A 24,027-nucleotide genomic window follows, 5' to 3' on the forward strand; every position below is an offset into this window, starting at 1 on the left:
GATGGGCAGGATGTCTTGTCGGGGCTTCGTTACAGCAATTTTGAAGAAAGAAAGGAAAGAAGAGGGGAAAATGTTCTTCGTCGAGTGAGAAATGTGTCGGTTTTGGAAGACGAGAGGGGAACGGGCCACACCATCCAGTGAGCTGTCTGGCATTCGCTAACCTCCGTTTGCTAGTTTCTTTGAAATGTGACCTATTTCCTTGTTACACAGGAAAGGAAAGAAGAGAAAATAAAAGCTGTGTAGCTCTGAAGAGTGAAAGAGCTCTGAGACCTTCTCAGTGCCAGGGCATGGGTCTTCTATGGAAGAAAAGAAATCAGAGGAAGGTGGTGAAGAGCTGTCGTTATTTAAACAAGTGTTGTGGGGAATACACTGCCTGGAGAGCAAAGCTCTCTTCTTGCCCATTGAACAGATGTTCATGGGCAAGTGAGCCTTTTTGCACAAGTATCTCTGCCATGCCATGGTGTGTCCCTTGGAAGTCACGAAGTGGGTGAGGAGAACTTAGTTTCTTTGGATTTGCCACATCCAGGCCAGAAGCTACTGAGAAAGGCCCTCTGTGTAGGGCTGCTTTGGAGTGATCACAGGATCGCAGAATGTTCGGGATTGGAAGGGACCTCGAAAGATCATCTAGTCCAATCCCCCTGCCAAAGCAGGATTACCTAGATCATGTGATGGTCAAGGCCTAGGCTCAGTAACCCAAGCAGCCTCTCCTAGACTGTTTTTCTTGCTCTGCTTTCTGATTAGCTCTTTGTAGTGCCAAAATGACCATAACACTTAACAGCTGGGCTGGGAACCATCAGATACCAGTCTCCACAAACTGGTGCTTATTTTTGGTAGGGTTTCCAGCTGCTCCTGAGGGTCATGTCTCCCTTTCCAGAAGGGAGAAGTTTCCATGTTTCATCACCAGCCATGGTAAACAGCTCACTGCTGCTTGTAAGCTCATTAGCCTGGAAGAAATGGGTAGAGGGTCAGTCAGTATTCAGTGCCAGCTCTTGGTGACTGAGGAGAAAGGCTACAGCACCGTGACCTCTTTCTGCTGAACGCAAAGAGGTGCCCCAACAAGATGGATGGGGAATCCCAAAATGTCTCGCTGTTGAAGGCAGAAGACTCTCTACTGGAGAAGTTGGGACTAGGGCCCTGATAGTGGCAGGCTGAGCTTGCTGATGTTCAAGACTGATTGGAATAAATACAGACAGTAATAGGGTTAGATATGCAAAATACAAGCTATTCCTGAGCGTTACTCAACTGTGTGGTATCTCATTGCCAAATCCTCCTTGAGGAGCCCTTTGTTTACGTTTTGACATGGAGCTGTACCTGATGTTTACTCAGAAATCCATATTAAAGGTTTCTCCAAGGAGAAGGTGAGATCCTGAGATAGAACAGATGAGTCACTGAGGCAGTTTACAACGGTGAAAATGCAGCATCCCAACACACCCAGCCTTGCAGTGTGAGCAGAGAGCTCTCAATCCTGAACCCCCAGCAAGGCTCACCTGCACATTTGTGCTTTGCCCAAAATCCTGACCAAGTTTAGGCAACGTACAATGATCTTGATAATCGCTTGGTGATGGCTGTGCTAGTGGGTGGCTCTTTCAAGCTAGAGTTACAAGTTTGGGAGACACCAACCCAATTTTATAGAGCACCTGGGATTAATTAAACTGAGTGTTACTGTTGGGCAATTAGTTTGCATGTGTCTACACTAGTGGAAAAAATAAAAACATTTGTTTACAACTGGTTTCACTTGCAGGTTCTCAACAGCCTCTATATTTGGGCTACCAAGTGTAGTAGTTTGTTTATTACAGCAGTAGCTAAAAGATTGAATGGTGTGTTGTTGTGTTAGGTACTGTACAACCATAAAAAAGGTTAGTCTGTGCCTAAGTTGCTAGACCCAACATGGACTTGGGGTCAGGCTGTGTTGTAGAGCCAGAGCTGGGAACTTTGCCCAGGCCCTGCAGTTTAGACATAGCAAGAGAGAGATTCTTTTATTTTATGTACAAAACGGTTATACAAAATTATCCCTGTGTGTTCTAATGGCAACCAGGACAGAGTCTGCAGCCTTACAAGCCTTAAAATGAGCACTGGCCTCAGTGTTGTGCAAGCTGGTGCTGCAACTGGGCATGCTGGATGCATTTGGGCGTTGACCAGCACCACCAAGAAGCAATGGCACCAAGTTTGTCTAGAAGTGTTGCTCTTTGTCCTGCCCCAGGGTTTGGTGCATCATCCCTGTAGGGTTTCTACCAGCCTGGTGCTGAGCCTGGACCTCCCAGGATCTGAGCGTGCAGCCTCTGCCACGTGTAGCCACATGAGGGTGCAGTGTCACCGGGCTGCTGAGCTTTGGGGACTGGGTGCTGGTGCTGTGCTGAGCACAGGGCTCCCGTCCATCCTGGGAGTGAGTGAGGATGAAAGAAAGCTGGTGGGAGATGATTTCAAGTGTCTCCTGGAAATACATCCTCATCTCCTCATCCTAGAAAGAGAGGAAGCAACCGATTGGCATTGTTTGATGTTGGAGATGAATTGTAGCGATTGTTGGTTGCCTGTGAAACCGTCTTCTTCAGGCAGAGGCAATACCCTCTGCCTCTTTTCTATATCTGATCCCTTTACCTTTCCCCATTTTCTAGGCTTTTGTGTAAATGATGGAGGCCTTGGCTTGGGAAGGTGTGTGCAGCTCAAAGGTGGCTCCCTCACCCCTTCAAAGACAGCTCCAGATTGGAAAGAGACCAAGTTTTTTGAGCTTAGGAGTTTGCATGGCCCGGTACGAGTGTGGGAGGGTCCTCAGAGCAGTGCTGGTTTTGGGTACAGGGCTGGGGTGGGGGGAGGTTGACCCCAGGCACACAGATTGTGTGTCCTTGTATGTCAGGAGTCTCTAATACTATATTTACCATACAGGAGGGACTGGAGACCCTGCACATCAGGGAAAAGCAAATTTCCCTGGCAAGGGAGAGGGACAGGCAGCCCAGAGCTGCTGCCTGCTGAGCAGGGAAGATGGGTGTCTGCAGCCTCTGTCCCGCTTCGTTATGCACCGAGTGTGTTTGGAGACGAGCTTCAGCAGACAGAAAGCCCCTGGTATGGCACTGGGCCACGCTTTGAGTAATTAGTTTTTCCCTGGCCAGAAGCGGCACCATTCAATTAAAACCCCAAATACTTTGTTTAGTTGCTCTTTTATGTGTGTGCTTTGGGGGCTCAGACAATGGCTAGCGTGGCCTGGGGAGGAAGGAAACCACTCTTTCCACCCAGCCAGGGAACCAGCCAGAAATCCAGCCCAGCAATTGCAGTCCCTTTGAACTCAGTTTTCAAACCAAGAGCTGAAAGAGCTTTCCAGTCTGAAAGAACTAAGAACTGGCTGGATGGTCAGTCCCAGAGAGTGGTGGTGAATGGTACTGCGTCCAGTTGGCGTCCGGTCACTAATGGTGTCCCCCAGGGCTCAGTACTGGGCCCAGTCCTGTTTAATACCTGTATTGATGATCTGGATGAGGGTATCGAGTGCACCCTCAGTAAATTCACGGACAAGACCAAGTTGGGCAGAAGTGTTGATCTGCCTGTGGGTAGGAAGACTCTGCAGAGGGATCTGGACAGGTTGGGTAGATGGGCTGAGACCAATGGTGTGAAATTCAACAAGGCCAAGTGCTGGGTTCTACACTTTGGCCATAACAACCCCATAGAGCGCTACAGGCTGGGGGAAGAGTGGTTGGAAAGTGGCCCAGTGGAAGAGGACCTGGGGGTACTGGTGGACAGCTGGCTGAACATGAGCCAGCAGTGTGCCCAGGTGGCCAAGAAGACCACCAGTATCGTGGCTTGTATCAGGAATAGTGTGGTCAGCAGGACCCTTGCAATCTGCTCCTGGGCAGAGGGGTCTCGTGTTCAGGGAACTTGGTCTAGGACTTAGCTTACATCCTCCCCTGGCAACTTTTCATCCCCTTACTCTTCATTCAAATCCTCTTATACTAAAAGGTTCCTTGGGGACGATTGTGAGGTCCCTCTGTCCTCATTGATGGGCTCAGGCTGGAGGTCAGCTGCCTGGTCCTTTCCCTGTGCCCTTCCCCAGGGCCCTCTCGGTAGCCAGAGAAAAGCAGGGCAGCGTGTGGCAATTTGGAGGGGCCCATTTCTCTAATATTTGCATTATTGCCAGGTAATTCTCTCTTTACCAAGGCTCACATACTCAGCTTTCTAATCTCAAAGACGACTTCAGAAGGAAGAAGGAAATGAGCTCCTGCCCTTTATTATTGCTTATTGTTTTATGTGTCCTGAGAGGGCTTTGTTTTGAAACAAGCAATATTTTATTATTTGCAATGTTTATTCTTTACTTTAGAAATGTATTGTCCTCTGTGGGACGCTCCTCAGCGGCAGCAGAACAAGAGAAATTACAGCATCCCAAGAGCCAGGAGGCTGAAAATGATGTAACTCAGGAGGGTTAAAATGATGTAACTCAGGAGGGAAAGGTCTTCTTAAAACATTAGCAGATTCTTAAAGGCTTTTTGAATTTTAAAGCCACTATGTAACATTACTGTAGAGCACAACTGCCTTTGTTAAGGCCATTTCATCAGCCGTGTGCTGGCTTTTTAAAAGCATTTTGAAAGCTATGGTTAAAATGAAGGATGGGAGTGTTGTTCCTTGTTGGGGGGAAAAAACCAAAAATCCTGTTGCTTTATCCGTTCTGTCTGCCACCATCAGCCTGACCTCTTTGCTTTCTTGCTTTTATTGGGGTTTTTTATCCTCCCGGGAACTGCCTGAGTCGCCTCCGGGGCTCTGCGTAGCCGGGGCTGCCCCGGGCAGATCGCTGCCTGCTCCTTTGCAGAAAAGCTTAGCTGATTAGTTTTATACTGTTGGAGGCAAGACCTGCCTTCTGCACTGATGTCAGCAGTCAGGGCGGGACTTTAACAGCCTTGTGGGTTTGGGGATTTTTTTTTTTTTTTGGATAATCCTGGCAAAATTCCTGAGCAAAGTTTTTTTTCTCTTTTTTTTTTTTTTTTTTTTTGAGCAGCCCCTATACATGCTGCCTCCGAGCCGCTCTCTTATTACTGCTCACTTCCTGAAAGGAGACTTTTCAGCAAAGCCTCTAGCTCCAACGCTGCCTGTGTCTGACAGAAGAAGGTTATTGAGGAAGGCGACATAAACCCTCAGCCTGGAAACTTTCTGACGCGCGTAGGACTGAAAGGGAGAGAGAAGCTTTTGGCTGCTGCTGGGAAAAAGAGGAAAAAAAAAAAAAAAGCTCAAGGAATTAAAAGGGGAAAAAGAAGAAAGAAGGGAAAACACTAGAAAAGGTAAAACACTCTTTAAAATAATTTTTCCAGAGAAGACTCTTTGAGGTTGGAGTGGGGTGGTCTGGGGTGGAGGGAACGCGAATGTTCTTTGAAATCAGAACCGTCTCCCTGGAGAAGGAATGAGCCCGAAGAGCATTGCACGCTGGAAAAACATTTATGAGAATGAAAACCATGTTCACCCTTCTCCAACATTCAGAGTTTCCATAAAAATGCAGGGTTGTGTTTCAAAGCGTCTGCAGACAGCAGGAGTCAGGCAGCTGCGCTCGCGCGCTGTCTCCCTCGCCTCCCCCGATCCTCACACCGCTCCGCTCTTTTTTTTTTAATCGCATTAAGCCATCTGATCGCACGTTTGCTGCTCTAAAATATAATTCTCTTCTGCGGAGCTGCCGTGGGAGAAACTCTCAGTTACAGAAAGCAACAAGCTCTAATCCCTGTTGCAGAATTAGACATTCCTTGCTGTCTTCATTCCTGAGAATAAACACATATTGCGCTCCCTCCTTTCGCTGTCTCTTTCCATCTTCGGGAGCTGCCAATGCCTCTTTCCCTCCTGTACGATGTGGTCAGAGGATTATAAACTGTCTGCCCTGAAAAAGTTGCAATGTCATTAACTTCGTGTGTATCACCAGGCGTTTGGCCCCGTCACACCAGCCGTATATTTCTTCACTTTGATTATGTTTTAAAGGTTTTTTTTAAAAAGATTAATCCCTCAGAACATGTTATTTTTAAACATCAAAGTAAATATTAGCGATGGTGAAATGCCAGAAGATTATCTCATTAGAGCTGAAGGAGCTGTGCTATAAATAGAAAAGAGTTTATAAAATAACCTTGGCAAATATCTTCCAGAGGGGAAGAATCAAACCAAGAGGGAGGCTGGCCGGAGCCGCGCGCCGGGGCAGGTACCCTGCTTCAGCGCCAGCCGCGGCTGTGCGGCAAAATTGAAAATTTCCAACGGAGGCTCATTTTTGGGGACTTTTCTGGTCAAGCACACACAGGGATATAAACCTCGGGGGGTGTTTGTTTTCCTGTTTCAGTCTGTGCCAATACTCATATTGGCTGGAGGTAGCTCAGCCACACCAGAGATCTGGTTCTTATTCTGTTCATTAATATTCTTGTTAGCAGAGCTCACGTGGTGCCAGCATGCGATCTAGTGCGTGACAGGTGATAGCAGGAAGATTTTGGAAGCCTTTTGTTCGTTTCTGGTCTCCATGGTGCTGTGGATGGTAGAAGGGGGAATGTTTTGTCGGGTGCCCAGGTAATTCCCCAGCCGGTGCAGGGGTGTTCCCTCTGCTCTGCTCGCCATAGCCTTGCCCAGACTAGTTTGAAATGCCTCTGTCAGTGAGGCTTCCTCCAGTTCTTGGGAGGTTGTTCCAGTGTCACGAAGTTTCTCCATATATGGAACATGCCGAGTGCTCCGGTTGCTCCATCCTCAGCTTCCCGTTGTTCCTACTTCGCCCCACGGCAGCACCCTCTCCTTCCCTTCTCCTCCTTACATCCCTGAAAACCCAGCGCTTGTCGGCGCGTCTCCAGTTGCATTCCCCGAGCAGCTGCTTGTTGGGTGGAATGGGAAAGGTCCTGTCATCTCCTGTAAATCATGCTTTTCCCAGATAAGACTCGGGGGCTGAACTGTTTCATTTGGCAGAAGAAGACCCCGATAAGCTGCGACTGAGCAAGCAGTCGATGGGATGAAGTGTAGCCCTACGGGAAGGTATTGCCTGCTCAACATAAACAGTGTCTGCTCGTCATGTGAGAGGCCTTTTAAGTACCAACGTGGAAACCTGTAACGTGAGAGGCTCTGCTATCGCCCATGGCTCAAGGCCACCCAGAAACTGTTAACAGGGAGGAGTAGGTACGCTTATCATCATGTGAAGCCCTGGTCCAGAGACAGCGTGGGCTCAGCTGCCCAGAGGAGCAGCTCCATGGAGGGCTTTTCAGCACAGGTTTCATCAGGCCCACCCAGGGGATGATTCCGTTCAAGCACTTTTCTAAAGCTTATCTGAAACCCCCGACTCCAAAAACTACTTTTCTTGCCAAGTTTCCAGCAATTAGTTCATTCTAAGCCAGAAACACCGCAGGATGTGTTTGTCACGTCCTGTCCTGCCTAGATCTCAAGTTAACACAAATGAACTTAAAACAAACAGAATTTGGACCAAATTTGTCAAGTTTTCAGAAACAATTCACTAGTGATTGGGGTGATGTCAGCTCAGATGTGGTAAAGATATGCAAGTCAAAAAGAGCTTTCCTTGACCCCACCACCATAGGAAATGTTTGCAAGGCGAGTAGTTACAAGCATTTCCTGGGAATCTGTAAGCAGGTCGGATCTCATGAAGTGTTTGGGGAGTGAGAAACACGGAAAACCACCAGCCTGGATACAGACTCATTTTTCAACACTGAAGGAGGTTTTAAAGGGACGCCATCAAAGCAAATTTTCCCATCTTGGTTACTGAGAGTGCCTTCAATTAAGTCTGCAACCAATTCAAGACTTGGGAGATTCTCCAATGAGAAACTCTGCCAAAATATTTTAGCTCCATCTGACTTCAGTGGAGCAATGTCAGCAGCACGTGTTAAGCGCAGGGTCTCCATCCGGCTGCTCCACTGCTGCTACTCTCTTACCTTCTGCATTCTCTCAGGCTGGGAAAAGAATGCTTGGGGTGTGCTGTGTCTGACTATTCAGCATCTTTACACTTCTGTTTATCATCCTAACCTACTGTTAGTGCTATTGTGTTTCTTACTCTTCCATCATAGCTTCATTTTTAAAGGGACAATGAGTTAAAATGAATCTATACCTGTGCAGTTCTGCAAATCATTCTGAGCTCAAACATTCATGAATGTTGGTTCCAGCTGAGCTGAACTTGGGGGTGAAATCCTGGCCTCTCGCTGTAGGAGTTGTGCCACTGACCTCACCAGGACCGAAGCCAAAGTGGCTTCAGTCAAAACCACACCGCAAACGATGAGTTCAGTCCTATCAGGGTTAGTGGCTCTTTTTTTCCCTTGCTGTGAACAAAGGCAGCTCCTCCACAGCCAGGCACAGAGAAATGTACTCAGTGGTCTTTGGGCTGCAGCTTCCTTGTTGGGAAGCCACACATGCTTGTGAGTCGGCATCTTTTCTGTTGCACCCTGCTACACCCCATCAAATCCAAACCATCTGGGCCATATGTTTCCCTGAACAGAGAACCTGCAGGGAGGGGAAAAAGGGCCCGTAAACCCTCTGCGCAGCAGATCTCACGGAGCTTGCTTAAGGGAGTCAGAGCCTGGAAATGATCTGCAGATCTTCCAGATCTGTAAGGGCTGGAGGGAGTCCATAGCCTGATGTGCTCTGCAAGGCTTCAGCCCGCTGTAGAGCTCCCCTGGCTCATTCCTCCGTGGTAACGTGTCTTGGGGTCTGTGGGTGCTTGCTGTCAGGGTCATGCTGCCTTGCATGAAGAGGGCCCCAGGGTGGTTGCATGGGGGTACCCCCATGCTCTGGCCCAGACTGCCTGCTGGGCTGTCACCAAATCACTTTTCTGCTTGCCTTGGTTTGTCCTGCTGTGACATGAAGCTGGTAGCATTCACCTGCTGGCAGAGAGACTTTGAAAGGCGGGGAGGCTGCGGGGACGGCGGCAGAAGCTGGGCTGTGTGTTTGCGTTACCGTGCTCTCGGTGCCCTGGGAGGCTGGGTGCTGCCTGCGCATCTGTGGATGGGGAGCCGAGGTCCCGAGGTGCTGGAAGCACACAGCCAAGCAGGTAGAACAGATCAGGATGAGCCACCTCTCTGGCCAGCCAGGGCTCCTCTCCCTTTCTTTGTGTCACCGCAATGCAGCTGCTTCTCTGAAAGGACATGTTTCTGATTTCCTGGAAGGACAGCGCGGTCCAAACTGACTTTGCTGCTTTGGGGTCCTGCTCCAGAGCTCACTGCCTTTCCTCCAAGCCACTTCTGTATGTGACCCCCGAGACAGCCTGGGTTTTGTGATGAAATGTCAAAGTTAACCCTGTTCTGAGAGCAAGGTAGGACCAGAGATCCCCTTGAGTTCCCTCCAGCATCAGTCATTCTTTGATTCAGTCTGGCAGGACCAAATCAGCAAGGGGTGCTGGAGACAGGCAGTGCTGTGGATCCCTTCCCTTGTCCAGGGCTGTGCTGTTGCTGGGTGCAGCGTTAGACAGTGCCGTGCCGGGGATGGGGATGCTGAGCTGTGGTGGTGTAGAAGGAGCTGCTGATCTCTGTGCTCACTGCAGGTCCCATGGTGCTTCTCACAGCCCTTCTGGGTACCAGGAGGCACCTCAGATGCTCTTCTTGGGAAGCTCAGTGGGGCTTTCTTGTCTCCCCAGCTTCAGCATATGAGACTGTGCTGTACCACGGATGCATGTGGTGTGGCAGGTGATGAGAGGGGCTGTAGTGGGGCTCTGCCCTCTAGCATAGAACTTCCAGTCTGACCACTAGACATCTCTTTGTTAGAGGGTCCCAGCACAGGTACAGCACTACAGATTTGTGGGGTATGGCCCTGCCCTAAGGCCAGGTTGATGAAGGAGTCAAATTTAGGGTGCCACACTTGATGTGTGAGCTGTGACAGGTCTTTGTAAGGCATAACTGTATAAAACGTGCTACTGCCTGAAGTGGGACAGACAGCACGTCCCTTTCTGAGACTAGACCCCTCCTGGAGAGAGCTGGTGGCGGTTACACAGGTGAGTGGAGCACTGTGTTGGCACAGGAGGGTGTTTGTCTTTATGCAACCCCAGGGCTCGGTGCCTTGTGTTGCTGGGTTGTGTAAGCACAAAGACTGCTGAAGGGCTGCTGCCGGAGCCAGCTCTGCCGGGATGCACATGGCTGTGCTGGGCTGATTCAGTGGCTGCATCTGCGTCTGCGTCCCTGCCTGCTCAGAGGTGTGGGTGCTCCTGACCTTCCCGAGAGCCTTGGGGGCAGTTCCCTGGCACCCCGAGCACAGCAGAGCCCTGTTGCTTGCTCCATGCTGGTGCAGGGGAACAGCAGGAGCAGGGGAAGGGAGCTGCTTGTGCGGAGGCCCAGGAGATCTGGATTCTCTCCTGGCTGCGCTGAACCCCACAGAAAGAAGGAGTAGTTTTATGAAGGCAGAAGGCAGTCACACAGATGTGGAGATGCCAGATATAAAAACAGCATTCGTGCATGGCATATCCAGAGGTATCAGCAGTCCGTGATGGCTTGCAGAGGGGCGTGTGGGTACCGAACAGAGACGTGCCTGCAGGTAGCGTGTATCCTCGTGCACAGCCACACACAAACAGCTGCAGTCATGATCTGCATGAATGTGGATGACACGTACATACTTACATGCGTGGTGCATGGGTGTAGTTGGCAGGGGCACTGTATGGTAGGCGAGATGCGTTTTCCTTTAATGACTGCTCGGTTGTCTTTTGAATTCTGCTGTTTTGTGCGTGGCTGAAGCCAGCAAGGAGAGTTGTGGCAGGGGGCCAGCAAGTCTGGGTCACATGGAGTGGCTCCAAACTATTGCATAAGTCCCGTCTGAAAGTGGACCTGCTTGGTGGAGTCATCTCCTTAAAGCAAAAGAAGTCCAAGGCTGGGAGCGTTGGGTTGCTCGGTAGCTACCTTACATCTGGCCGAAGTTGACTGGTCCTAGCAGCTTGATTTGGGCTCAGCCCTGGGGCTCGCACTGCCCCATGCTGAATGCCCCTCCCTGGGGATGATACGAGCTGGCATTTCTCTCCTGCTTTCCTGCTGAGGACCTCCGGGCGTTTTACCACACTTGGAGAGATGCAATGACCCCGGCTTTCCAGATAGGGCCAGATCCTTATGTAACACAGAGATAGTATTTCCAGAAAGCCAAGCAATCGGTGTCAGAAAGAGGTCGGTCCTCCCAGCTCTCCGCTCGTACGCCCTTGCTTCGTCATGAGTTTCTTTTGCCCCTTTGCTGGTGAAATTAAAGATCCCGTTGGATTTTGGAGAGGAGCAAGGGGGTAATTCAGTCCTTTCCTCACCAAGATTGCACTGAATAGACTTAAGTGTAAAACAATTCTCATTTTTTTTAAAAAAAAAAATACTCCCACACAGTACTGGAGTGAGCCCAAGCCCCTGTGAAGCTTGCTTGTACAAAAGGATCGAGGGTGTGCCCGGCTAGAGCACAGCAGGGCCCAGCGTGGAGCGTGGCAGCGAGCCTGTACGAGGGAGCTGGTGGTCCGAAGGCAGCGGGGGGTGTTCCCCTGCTCACCCAGGCTGGTACCAGGGTGCTGGTGGGGGGGACAGAGACCCGGGCTCCAACCCCCTTGCCTCTCAGGTTCAGACTGGTAGCATCAGTCTGGATTTCCCACGTTGCTGGTGAGCGCCTTTGGATGGGGTTGGATCATATTTAAACAGTGCGAAAGCAGCATCTTGTGTCTGGGCAAACTCTAAATTTGGCCCCGCGGTCTCTGGGGTGGGTGTTTGCAAAGAACCGCTCTTGGAGCGAGCTGAAACAGCCCTTACAAGCGAGGTGGGCTGCAGCGAGTGCCGTAGGTCCCCTCTCAGCCTGGTGGATGCCAGCGAGAGAGGGAAAGGCAAAAGCCCTTGTCCTTCCTCCAGTGTGGGCTTGATAATAGGAGCAATCAGAGGGATGGTGAAGGGATCCTAAAGGGTTGCTGCAGAGCAGTGTTGGCAGTAACCATCCCAGGGCTGGAGGCTGCTGTTTGCTGGTGAGCAGTGATAACTACATGTTTCTAATTCTTTGCTTGCCGTGCCCCCAGAGAGGCCAGGCTTGGAGCAGCGAAGCAGATTAAGGTTCAAGCTCTTGTTTTCAGTTCTTCAGGCCTGTGACTTTAACCCATTTTTTCACATTCTGCAGCCGATGCTCCTAGCAGTGAGCTGCTCATTACTTAATGCTGATTTTTCTGTTTTTAACCCATAATGCTACTCCAGAGCTAAAAAATGACTTGCCAGTGGAAGTCCTGTCATGCTGGCAGGATGACTGCAAAAAGCCTTCTGCCATCTGAAACTCAGCATGTTTTCAGTTTAGCAATGCAGCCAGATATTTTGTCGGGAATATCAGGACAGTCTCTGGCTGAAAGACGGGCAGGTCTCGGGAATCTTTGCATCCACCCGCGTGCTCACCGCCCGCCCGGCCTCTCACCCCACGCCGCAGGAGGTGCAGCATGGTGAGGGGGAGCAGCGTTGTTTACTCTGTCCTCAGGAACATGCAGGAACCTGCCAGGAGCTGGGATGGTGACTGCGCACCCACGAAACACCCACCGCCCCAGGAGAGTGCAGCGGGCCAGCAGCCCCCCAGCCTGCGGCAAGCACACGGCTGCATGGGCAACCCAGCGCCTGGAGGGAGGGACGTGCCTGTTTCCGTACCCTGGGGTGTGCGGAGTCGAGGTGGTGAGGAGGAGGGATGTGGAAATGGTGAGCAGTGATTTGGGAGCAGTTTCAAGGAAAGGAGGCAGGAGTGTTGTCGGTGGCTTTCCTTATCCTTGCCTTGTCCTTCCCTTCCCTTCCTTATGCCACGGACGGTGAGGAGAGATGGGAGAGCTGGTGGTATGGAGAGCAGCTGGGTGCGGTGCTGGGAGAGGAAGGAGATGTCCCCTTTGGCCGTGAGCTGCAAACAGGCCCCATCCATGCCCAGCTGTAAGGGCTGAGCTCTGGTTTCTTGCTCTGGTACTGACTGGCTGACATTGCCCACTCCTCTGATCTGGACCAAGGACCCTGATAAATTAGGCATGTAGGTCAGCTGAATGGAAGTTGATGTTTGATGGACTTGGTTGAAAGGGCAAGAAAATGACTAGTTTTCCTTGAAGACTCTAGTTTTGGTATGTGGTTTTCTTATATCTGGCCGGAGCCACCTGACTCTGTTTTTTTTTTTGTGTCAGAAAGGCTGGCCTAGGTCACTGGGGGTGGCTTTCTGCTGGCTGCCTTCAGGTGTGTGCTGGAGACCTTGGTGCAGGAGATGTGGCTGGTGGTCCAGGTGTCCCCTCGCTGTGACCACAGTGGCGCTCAGCTCTGTGGGCCAGGCAGCAACAGGCACGTGGTGGTTTTCTGAGTGTCCCTGAGGGGAGCAGCATGGGCTGAAACCAGGACAGTCCTCAGAGACCACGCGCAGGAGTTGTCCTTCTGCCTTATGGCAGTGTTTGGGAAGTAGATCTGACCCTGAGGGTTTACAACCAAAACTTGTGGTTATTCATAAAGCAGAACAGCAGGTGAGAAAGGGGCTGTTTTTCCAGAAAACGTGGTGACTTCAGGATCAGCATCCATGAGCAGGCGCTGCGAGGTTTGCTGCGCGGCCGCGGTGGGCAGCTGTGATAACAGGCAGGAGGGTAAGAGCCCGCTGCGCAGAACTGGGGGGTCCATGCAGGTGGTGGGAGAAGCCTGAGAAATCTGGCGATGCTGCTGCCAAGCGCCTTTCCATGGCACTGGCACAGTCCGTGAGCCACACATCCCAGCACCCTGCAGTCCCCACTGTATTTAGCTTGGTTTCCAAAGAAAATAAGGCCTGTTGGAGCAAGCCGTATGTTTGCACCTATTTCCCCGCCGATGATAACTTTTGGACTGGTAGGACAATTTCAAGTTGAGTGGACGGAGGAGCAGAAATCTCGACGGTGCTGTGTTTGCAGGGGCTGCGCACGACGGCCACGTAGCTGCCCTCCTGCGGGGTCTCAAGGGCTGCTCAGCCCCTAGGCAGGACCGAAGCTGGTCAAGCTGCAGGTCATGGCATCGCGATAACCCTGGCATGGTTAGGATGTGGAAGTACCCTCTTTTACAGAAGAAAGAAGAAGTAACCATGAAGGCCAGTGGCTTTCATTCATTTGTTAGCGCTGTTGCTAATAGCACAGCCCAGAAACGCTGTTTGGGGTGAAGGGGGCGCTGCTCTCGCTGCTCGCACGTCGGGAAGATGGTGGAAGGGCTGGGGGCTGGAGGTGGGGGGTACGCTGCAAGTATTTCCTCCCACCAGGAAAAACTGGAAGCAGAAATCTGTGTTTGTATTTATTTCTCTTTCAAAAAAGGGAAAAGGACACCTGAGCTCATAATTTGCAAAAGTTGGATGAGAAACCTGGAAGCCGCCAGGCCCTGCATCTTTAAAAGCAGTTAAATTCCTCTTCTCTGCACTAGGAGGCACCTTGAACCTTCCTCTTGGCCCCGAGCAGAGCCCATCTGCTTCCTATTACCTTCCCATAAAGCTGCCTCCCAGGCCAAAAAGCCAGGCTTTCAGGGAATTCTGTCTGCAGCCCCGATGTTGAAATTAGTAACAGTTGTCATCTGTTTTTCTTTTTTTCCCCCTCTTCTCTTTGCTTTATTCCAGCTTGAATTTTAAACCCCTTCCTCAGCCCCCTCCTTCTCGCGTGTTTTTGGTGTGGGAAGAGGCGACCTCAAAGCCGGCACCGGCCCCCGGCAGCATCAGCCCCCTCGTCCCCGCCGCCGCCTCTTCGCGCGGGCGGCCCGGCCCGGCCTGGCCCACGGGTTCACGTGGCGAAAGCCACCTTGGCGCGGGGAGCCGGGAGCGTCGGCGCTTGCCAAGGACAACGAATTCCTCGGGAAGGAGCGAATCGGAACCGGCCCAAGCGAAGGAGGCACGAGACCGGAGAGGTCACCCCGTGCCCCGGGCCTCCCCGCGGCCCCTCCATCCCAACCCACGAGACCCTGGCCAGTCCTGGGCCACTCAGGCTTGTTGGCATGTGCCAGTCGCTGCCGCTCAGAAAGCAAGATCTGAAAAGTGAGGTTATGAAAGACTTTATACGTATTGAAGCAGCCGTGGAGCCCGCGCTCCAGCTCTCTGCTTGTTGTTACGGGTCCTCCTCTTGTGGGAGACGGGCTCGTCGGGATCTCGGAAGTGAAGCGCCGCTGGGAAGGGGCCATGTTTTTCCTTGCTGTGTGCAGGGAGGAATCGAAGCCGGGCCCTTCCCCCAGCCTGGCTTACGGGAATTTTTCAGTTGTAATTCCTGCTCCAAACCTGTCTCCTTCCCCCAAGGTCGAGGCTGCGGGGTCTTGGCTGCCTGCAGCTCCCCTCCCGGCCCCTGTTCCGGGGGATGCCGAGGAGCCAGGGTTGAAGGGGAAGGGCAGAGGGGAGACGAGGGCAGCAGTGACGAGTGCCGCAGCTCAGGGTTGCGGAGAGGCGGAGGAAGGACGGGAAATAACGACAGCTTTGAGGAAGCGGGTTCAACAGCTGGAAAACAGGAAAAATCAGTAGTGTGAAGCCCAGGAGAAAATATACTTCAGCTGAGCGGCTTTCTGTCCACAGACCTTGGAGCCGTGACAGGATTGAAAAGCTGGAATCTCGAGCTTTAATAGATGCTGAAAAATGCTGACTTAGGAGAGGGCTGCAGCACGCCTGGCTTTCGTTTCACCCTTTCCCTTTTCCAGTTCCCTTCCTGCAGCCCTGCGGGGAGCAGGCGCAGAGCAGCTTGCAGCATCCGCGGCACCTACGCTCCAGAGGATGCTGTCACCGGGTGGACACGGCCCTGTGCAGCCACGGTGCTGATCTCAGCATCCTCGTGTCGTGGTGGAAGAGGGCAGAAGAATTCCTGCCCAACCTTCTTGCCTCCTCTGCCTGCTTCCCTTTACCAGTTATGGGTGAGCAGAGCAGCCCGAAATGAGATTTAGGCAGTTTTTCCCCCATCGGGCAGTTTATTCTCATGGTTGCTGATCATATGCGCAGTCTTCGAGGCTGGTGTTGTGACTGGACTTTGAAGAAACCAACCTGGCAAGTGGCATCAGGTGTGACTGGGGAGACCAGTCTGAGGCCTCCCTGAAGGTCTTTGGCCATTTTGAACTGTAAATAAACATTTAAAAATCTTAACATTTAAAATGTGGAACTCCAAATTGTGATTTAAAGACGCATAATTAATCCTCCCAGCATTTCTGTCTAGTAGGAAAAAATCATTAACTTATTTAGATCAATTATTGGGGCAGGAATCATCTCTCTGATTTCTTCTTGTACCTCACCTATGTAGTCTCTGGCCTGTGATGGGTGTTATTCCAAGTCCTTGCAGCACAAATATCATTAACTGCGCAGTAAAGATGGGAAAAGAGAAGTAAAAATAAATTGCAGACTCCCGGGCTCTCCCACCCTGAGTCCTCGCCAGTAGTTAGTCTTTGCTATTTAAAACACCCAAGAGCAGAGCGAGGCAAGGGTTAATGACGTTATTCCAAGGGTTTCCTTACTGGGATGAGGACCACGCTCATGCCATGGCTAGTGACAACTTTTCAAAGAGCACCATCCTCCTCTCTCCAGCCCAGCCTCGTCCTCCCAGCAGCTCAGGAGCATCCATCCTGCCTTTCCCCGCCGTGCTCCGGCGCCGGCTGCTGCTCTGCGAGTCGTTGCTGCGTCACCGCTCTGAAGTCAGACTTCAGGATGTATTTATCTGTCGCCTTTGCAGGAACGTTTGCATTTTGCTGCTCTGGAGCAGAGCATCGCCGTTCAGGTGGTTGGGATTCTCCAGGCAGGAATTAGATATGTGCCATATTCGTTGCATACGTCATCTAATTGCTGGATAGAAACAAAACCCACAGGCTTTATGCAACTCTCCAGCGCTCTGAGTTTTGTATAATTGCCCCAGACTGAGTGGAAATTATCTGCGAGCCAAAAATCTTTCACTGAAGCAATTAGCAAATAATTTTAAATAACAAATACAAATGGAATCTCACGATCCATTTGCGGATAGAGCTGAGGATAAGGGGGAGTTCACTGAATGGGTCCTTTGTTTGCAATCACTTTTTTAGGTTTAGCCAATACAGTCCAAGAGCAAGTGTGCTTCTCTCAGTGCATTGACTGTCATTAAAGTGTATTTTAAAGCCAGGGGAAGTGGAGTAGAGAGGATTTCTGTGTCGCTGCTCACTACCACCCCGCTAATGCTTTTGTTTCGTGCTCTCCTTTTAAGAGATCAGGTAACTGAGCCCAGGTCACTGGTCGGTCTGTGCTTCCTAGGGGGCTTTGCCGCAGGACAAAGGGTTCCCGTTTATTCTGAGCTCCTTTCCTCCGGTATAAGGTATATACCAGACCTTTAGTGCTGCTGTCGGAGCAGTGCAGGGGCTGTGCTGGGAGCAGAGCTCACTGCCGGGAGATCACCCGGCTGTGCAGTGTCCCTGGAGCAGGATAACGTGGCTTTCCGACGCTGTGAACTGACGTGTTTAATTGCATTTGTGTTCGCTTCCCATCCTTTTCTCCCCTTCCTTTTTCTTTCTTTCCATCTCACTCTTCCCTTCTCTAAGATCAGGCTTTCCTCATTCACTCTGCACACTGTTTTCTCCCTCGTGTCGTTCTCCTCCATCCCTTGTTTCCCCCTCTGCCCGTCTCTCCCGTTAACTCATCCCCACCCTCTCCGCAGGGGCGATGTCACCGAGAGCCTGCGGTTCCAATTAGCCCATGCTGACCCCGCTGCGCTGGCCCGGGCTCAGCACGCTGCAAAACCACCGTCGGCCTCGCTGCTTTGGAGAGAGCACGGAGCGGCCGAGGATGCCTGCGGAGGGACCGAGGACTCCTGTCTCTACATAAGCGGTGGCCGAGGGAGAGACATGTTGGGACAGCGCCCTTTCAGCTGGCACAACACTCCCTGCACTGAGACAAGCATCGCTAACCATGGCAATAGCTTGGAGGCTTCTCACGTGGACTGTCATCTTCACTGCAGCTATGTGCAACTTTCCCGGTTACACGTTCCAGTCACAAGGTAGGCATCGTCGTGGGGAGGGGAGCTGGATCCACCCACCTCCCCTGGCAAAAACCCTAATGCTGGCCCTGAGGGAGGTTATTAGGGTCATGTTGTGCTGGGGAGTAGGTGGAGACACCCCGAACGCTGCTCTGCTTGCGGTGCTGCAGCAGAGCTGCTCCTGCTGAATTCGCAGGTGTTTTCCGTTGACCTCCGAGGAAAGGATGTGTTTTGCTCCTTGACTTTTTGCAGAATTCAGAGCAACACTGTGTGTGTGAGAGCCATGCACAGGCTTAGAAAGCGAAGGAGATGTGGTAGCGACAGAGGAAGCTCCCCTTCCACTCGGGTGGGGTGGCGCAACCTCGGATGAATAGAGGCTTTGTTACGAGGAGGGTTGTGTGTGTGTGCAGCCAGCCCGTGCGCTTGGGAGCCATCCTCCGCGCGTGCAGGGATGGAGCATACAACTGCTCTGCACGGCTGAGTCTGGACAGACGTGTGCTGCTAGAGGAGCAGGTTTAGTGTGTACACGCGTTTCTGTAAGTGCTACTATTAGTAAATACTCAAACCTGCTCAGGTGTGAGCACTTTGAACCTGTCTTGTATGTCTGTGTGTTTCTAGTGGTCTTGTGTTTAAATACAGAGCCACACATGCAAGTGATGGCAAGGAAAGCAGAATGTGGGTCTCTTGCACATAGATTTGTGCCTTAGTACATTATTTTATTCCAGGTTAGGAGTGAAGGGACTGGAAAGTGAGGTGGGCTACCTTGTACCCAGCCTAGAGTATAAATACAGAACGGGCAGGTAACACAGGGTAGTTAAATTGCTTAATACTAATTTGCTTTTTGTGACCATTTCTGAAGATGCAATATGAAAACTCCCATTGGGAGGTAAGAAGAAAGAGCTCCGAAGTGAGACATTTATCTGTGCAAGGTGTTAAAACCTCGGCAGCGTACTTACACAGCCATAATCCTGAAATAACCACGTGTGCCCAGATCAACTGCAGCAGGGCCAAAGTTGGTGGCGTACCCAGGCTGTTGAGTAGTGCAACGCCTACTTGTTGAGTAGTGCAACGCCATCGGGCTGTAGTTACGCTGGCCGTGGGTTGTCTTGTGAAGCAGAACTGGAAAGAGGAACGAAGGCAGCTGAAAGCCACGCTGCCATCCTGGGTCTGAGCATCATCTCGTTGCTAAATGTGGGGCAGTGCCATGGTGCAGCCTGCGGTGGGTGAAGCGAGAGGCAGAGGCAGGGCTGCGCGCTGTGCAGGCACTGTGCGACGTGCAAGGTTACACAGGCAGATTGTCTTGAATCTGAAACAAACACGGTTTCTGATCCTTTTTGCCAAAACCTCTGGCACTGCCTGGGGTGACTGTTCTGGGCCTCCCGCGTCCGTCAGTTCACACCTCCCTCCAGCTGCAGCACTGCGTTGCGCAGCGCAGCGACACTCCGATGAGGACTTTGCTGCCAGATCACCCCCAGCCTGACTCACAGCAGCTCAAATCCTCCCTTGCTCACAAGTCCCTGCACCGTTTGCTAATACACCTTGATCTAAACCCAAGGGCTCACCGAAATTACCGTTAATGCATTTGTGCTCTCTTAGATGCGGGCTTCCTGGGGGATGAGTCTCAGGCCGTGATGTTGCTGAGAGCATGGTGCTGTGGGAGCACCAAGCTGGGGACTGAAGCCTGTCCCCTCCCCACTCCCTGTACAGTCCCAATGGTCAAGCTGCCCCATGGGTCCCTCTTGCTGTCAGAGCACTTTTTTAGATTCCCTGCATCCGGAACAGTTGGTGTCAGGCTATTGATGTTAGTCAACACTTCACCACGCCACTGAGATAGTAAGTACATAATCCTCACAACACCCTTTCAAGAGGGTGAAACGCTGTTATCTCCTCTTAGCAGTTGAGGGCACGGAGAATAAAGGCCAGTGTTTTCAACAAGCCACTGGTTTTGACCAAGTGACTTGCTGCAGTTAGCAGCGGAGCAGGATTCACGCGCCCCGTGTGCACAACTCCAGATCAATGTCTTTGTTTTATGCAGGAAAAAGATTAAGGTATCATAGTCATAAGCTGTAATTATCTTTGTGGGAAATAGCAGCCCAGCGTTGAAGGCTTCTTCAAGCCAGCGGAGACGTAACGAGATTCAGATGTAAAGTGTACGCAGAGGCCGCAGATTTTAACAGCACAGGGAACAGCAGCTGAAACAATGGTCCGAGGATTCGGCACAGGCTCACCATTGCTGAGTGGTTTTTAATCAAAAGGAAATTTTCTGCTGGTACCTTAGTTTGACTATAGTGATGGATTAGACATTCCATGTTTTACAGAGCGTTCGGTGAGGCTAATCTCACAGGTAAACCAATGGACCCTTGGAGGTCGTAGTGAGACTGCCACAATGCCAGGGCAGCCCGAAGCCATGGGATCCCATAGCCTTTTCCACAGCCATCCCTTAGTCTGGGCTGCAGCTGGGGCTCCTCTTTGCTCTGGTGAAAAGACCAGAGCAAAAATCTGCCTCCTTTCTGTCCTTGAAGCAGCTCTGTAATGAGAGAGGCAATGGTGAGCATACAAGGAGGGAACAAAATCCTCCCTCCTCCACTTTCACCTTCTCTCTCTTCTTTTTGTTCAGCTTACCCCTCTGCCATCCCTGCTCCTGCAAATGTGTGCGCCCTTTCCAACAAAAACAGGGCAAGCAGGTACCTCTCCCCATACCCCATCCCTCCTGCTTCCCAGCTTTCTCCCTTGCCCTCTCTCCTGGGAGATTTGTGGTCCTTCAGGGGTGCCCAGTGTCCCACACAGCCATGGGCCAGTTTTCGTGGAGAAAGGCTTTTTATAGCATCTCTTCTGAAAGCAGTTTGACAGCACTCTGGAAACACCAGGTCGCTTATCACCAGCGCAAACCCTTCTGATACAGCGGGTGCAGTACTGCACGTTTCAGGCCAAGATCTATAAATACAGCGTGAAGTGTCTGAGAGATCAGAGGGCACATGGTGACTTTTCTGGAAGGAAGGAAGGGCCAAACAGTGCCACTCTTGCTGTTGGGATCTCCTAGGATGGTCTGTAATAGGGGGAGCATAACCAAGGCAGGGATGAGCAAATGAGGGAATTAGGGAACATCTGTGATGCTGGTGGAGTACACAGGGTTAGGGAGTAAAAGAGATCCTAATCTCTTAGAGTCTCATCTAATCTTTTACATTTTTAGAGGATTTTTAGCCACGAGGACACTGGCTCCTTCCTTGTGTTGAAAGTCTCTCTTCATTATTTTTTCCTCTTGTGGCATCCCGTCTCTAAAGCATCACTTCCTAAAACATTCATGGGATGCAGGGCACTGCTCTTAGATCTTTCTTCCTGTGCCTCAGCTTCCAGAGTGACATCCTGAGAGGATGCACGGTGACCGGCACTACAGCAAAAGCAGGTTCTCACACATAACCTCACCCCCAAGCTCTGGACGCTGCTTTTTTTCCCTCCTGGTCGTACCTTGCAGTTCAGAACCAGAGACTGCAGCCCAGGGTCCCGGGCCCTTTCTAGTCACTGCATGCACAACCCTGCTTCCCATTCACTGTTTTGCAAGCCCACGTGGGCTGCCGAGAGGGGAAAAAGAAAAACAAGGCACTTCCGATAGCAAATTTTTCCAAGCCTGAGGTCATTGCTTAAGTGCAAATAGTCACTCTTGTTTGCCCAGCAGCATCACACGCGAGGCGGTGTGATGCAGGAGAAGCTGGAGCACAGGAAGTTAAAAAAACCTAATAATTATTTCTGGCTTGTTGAAGCAAGGGAGAAGTGCCAAGAAGTGCTTATGGTTTGGAAGGATGGGAGCTAACCCCTAAACCCAGCTGGTGAGGACTGTCCCATTACCGGTGGCCAAGGAAACCACTCTGTCAGGCTCCCACACTGGAAAACACACTAGAGGAAAAGGAAACTTTCCAGTGCTGCCATGTGGTAAGAGTGTAATTTGGAGTCCAAATTTATGATGGCTGGGAAGGCTTTGAAGATGGGTGCTGTTGGAGCCAGGAGAAATGCAGCCACCCTGGAGCAGCCTGGCCGCTCCTGTTTGCTCAGGAAACAACTACAAATAGGATGCAGAAAGCACAGTAAGAATCTTCCTGAGTGAAAAGAGCTCAAATCCTCTCCCACTCCGTGAGCAAACCTCCAGTCGTGAGGAGTTCAGAAGAGCACACTGTGATGGGGGTAGATGTCCTCTCCAGTGCATGATTTTTTACATCTTCTGCTGAAGCCTCTGGTAGTGGGGGCTGTCAGAGACAGCTGGACCTCCGGTCAGATCCCATCTGGCAGTCCCTGTGACATTTTGCTTGGAAAAATGAGAAATTTCTGTCGAGGTTGCAGAGTGCCAATTTCTTTGACAGTCAGAAGTGTTGGCGTTACCGTGTGAGTGCAGGCAGACGTTTTGGACAGTGACCTTGTCAGAGCACATTTCCGAAGTGGTACAAGACAGGCTCAAAAACTCAAGTGCCCCAAGAGAAGGTGCTAAGCCAGGCAGATACGATAAAGAGCACCAAGCTGGTAAGCTGGGAAGGCAGGATGGTGTCACAGATAGAGACCTGGCTGCGGAATCGGGATGTCTGACTTCTTTTCTTGCTGCCTTTTCAGCACAGCTGGGGAATTCTGGTTACCCTCTTTCTTATTTCGACTGCAAGATGATTGGCATTGTGAGGACATTGTCTTTGTGCCTCTTAGGAGGATGCCCAGTACCTAATGCACTAACACAGCTGTGATCAGGGAGGCTGCTATGGTGCTGTTATGTGAGTTATCAAAGCAGAGTTAACAGGTCCACGTGGCAGCTGTAGATGTTCTGAAGAACCCCACAGTTCCTTAGCAAGACTGTCTTCTCCTGGGACATTGTTGCCCCAAGGCTCGTTCTGGCTTGTTTTGAAGAGACCTTATCGCTAGCTTTGTTACTGAAAGGATCCAGGTTAAAATAACCCTCCAAACCACAGAGTGTGACTCTGCACAACCTGGAGTCCCTCTGCCCCATGGAGATGGAGACACGAGGATAGTTGAGGTCCAGAACCAGAATTTGGGTGTCCTGAATGGCCCCTTGGACCAGTCTGTTTCTCTCCATCACCTTCAGAAGATTGTGCTCCGTAGGCTCAAGGCCTACTGATACCCCAAGGCTCTGTAGGCTGAAGGCCTTTGGGAATACCCCAAGGATCCTGCAGCCTGGACAGAGCAGTCCCTCTGTGTCAGGACCCTGTCCCTCCGCCTCGCGCTGGCCGTGGCTCAGTTGTGCTCAGGTGCAGCCAGCTCTGTGCTGAAATCGCTGGCTTTTTTACTCTGACTCTCTTTGCAGAATGTCATTCCTCTTGTGTTTGCTTTCCCTCCCCAGAGGAGTTCCTCTCCAGCCTCGATCACTATGAAATTGCATTCCCCATCCAAGTGGACCAAAACGGGGACTTCCTCACCTTTGACGTGAGAAGCCAGCTGAAGCGACGTCCTCGGCGCAGTCTGGGCTCCTTGCCCTACGAGCCATCTGAGCAGCAGGTTTTCTACAAAGTCTCTGCCCACCGAACCCAGTTCCTCCTCAACCTGACACTGCACTCCAACCTGCTGGCTGAGCACTTCACTGTCGAATACTGGAAGCGAGACGGCGTGGACTGGCAACACGATTTCCACGAAGACTGTCACTACGCGGGTCACTTGCAGGATCAATACCTGAACTCGAAGGTCGCCATCAGCAACTGCAATGGCCTGGTGAGTCTCTGTATTTTGCGCAGCCAAGGGCAATACTAATAATTAGAGCTGCCCATAAAGCAGAGCTGATTGCAGCCTCTTTGATCTTTGCTGTAGAAGTGCAGCCTGATTTGGGTCCAGTGGTGGTGGGAAAGGCATGGGGTTGGTGGCAAGCACACTGGCATCAAAAATCAGCTGAGGGTGAAGGTGACATCCCTTCATTACATCTGTAGGGGTTTCTGATCCGTGTTTTGCTTGTAGCCCAGTTTCTACCAAAGTCAGTGGGCATTTCTCCATTGATTTTAATTGGAATGGGATAACCCAGGCTCTAGACCGTTATTCTGGCTCTCACAAAACTCTCCCCTCCACTTCCAACAGCAACAGCAAAAGATATGTTTTGCATGTGCTAGTGAGGAAGAAGCACAGGAGGGCATGAACTTCACAGCACAACTGGGAATGTCAAAAGTACATTCAGATCCTTACAATTGCAGATACACTCCTGGGGTTCCAAATCACTTCTGTCCAGATTTCAG

The 24,027-nt window shown here is 51.2% G+C and overlaps 1 protein-coding gene across 1 annotated transcript in view; it reads left to right on the forward strand.

Annotated features, from left to right (window-relative positions):
• Positions 1-5,063: 5,063 nt before the first annotated feature.
• Positions 5,064-24,027, forward strand: part of ADAMTS10 (ADAM metallopeptidase with thrombospondin type 1 motif 10) — a 56,946-nt gene continuing 37,982 nt past the window's right edge. The window contains exons 1-3 of the mRNA XM_068420497.1: positions 5,064-5,252; positions 17,501-17,839; positions 23,151-23,515. Of these exons, the coding sequence (XP_068276598.1) occupies positions 17,752-17,839; positions 23,151-23,515 (453 nt within the window). The 5' untranslated portion in view covers positions 5,064-5,252; positions 17,501-17,751. The remainder of the gene's footprint in view (positions 5,253-17,500; positions 17,840-23,150; positions 23,516-24,027) is intronic.

Source organism: Nyctibius grandis, chromosome 31, assembly GCF_013368605.1.
Source record: "Nyctibius grandis isolate bNycGra1 chromosome 31, bNycGra1.pri, whole genome shotgun sequence".
Classification (NCBI taxonomy): Eukaryota; Metazoa; Chordata; class Aves; order Nyctibiiformes; family Nyctibiidae; genus Nyctibius; species Nyctibius grandis.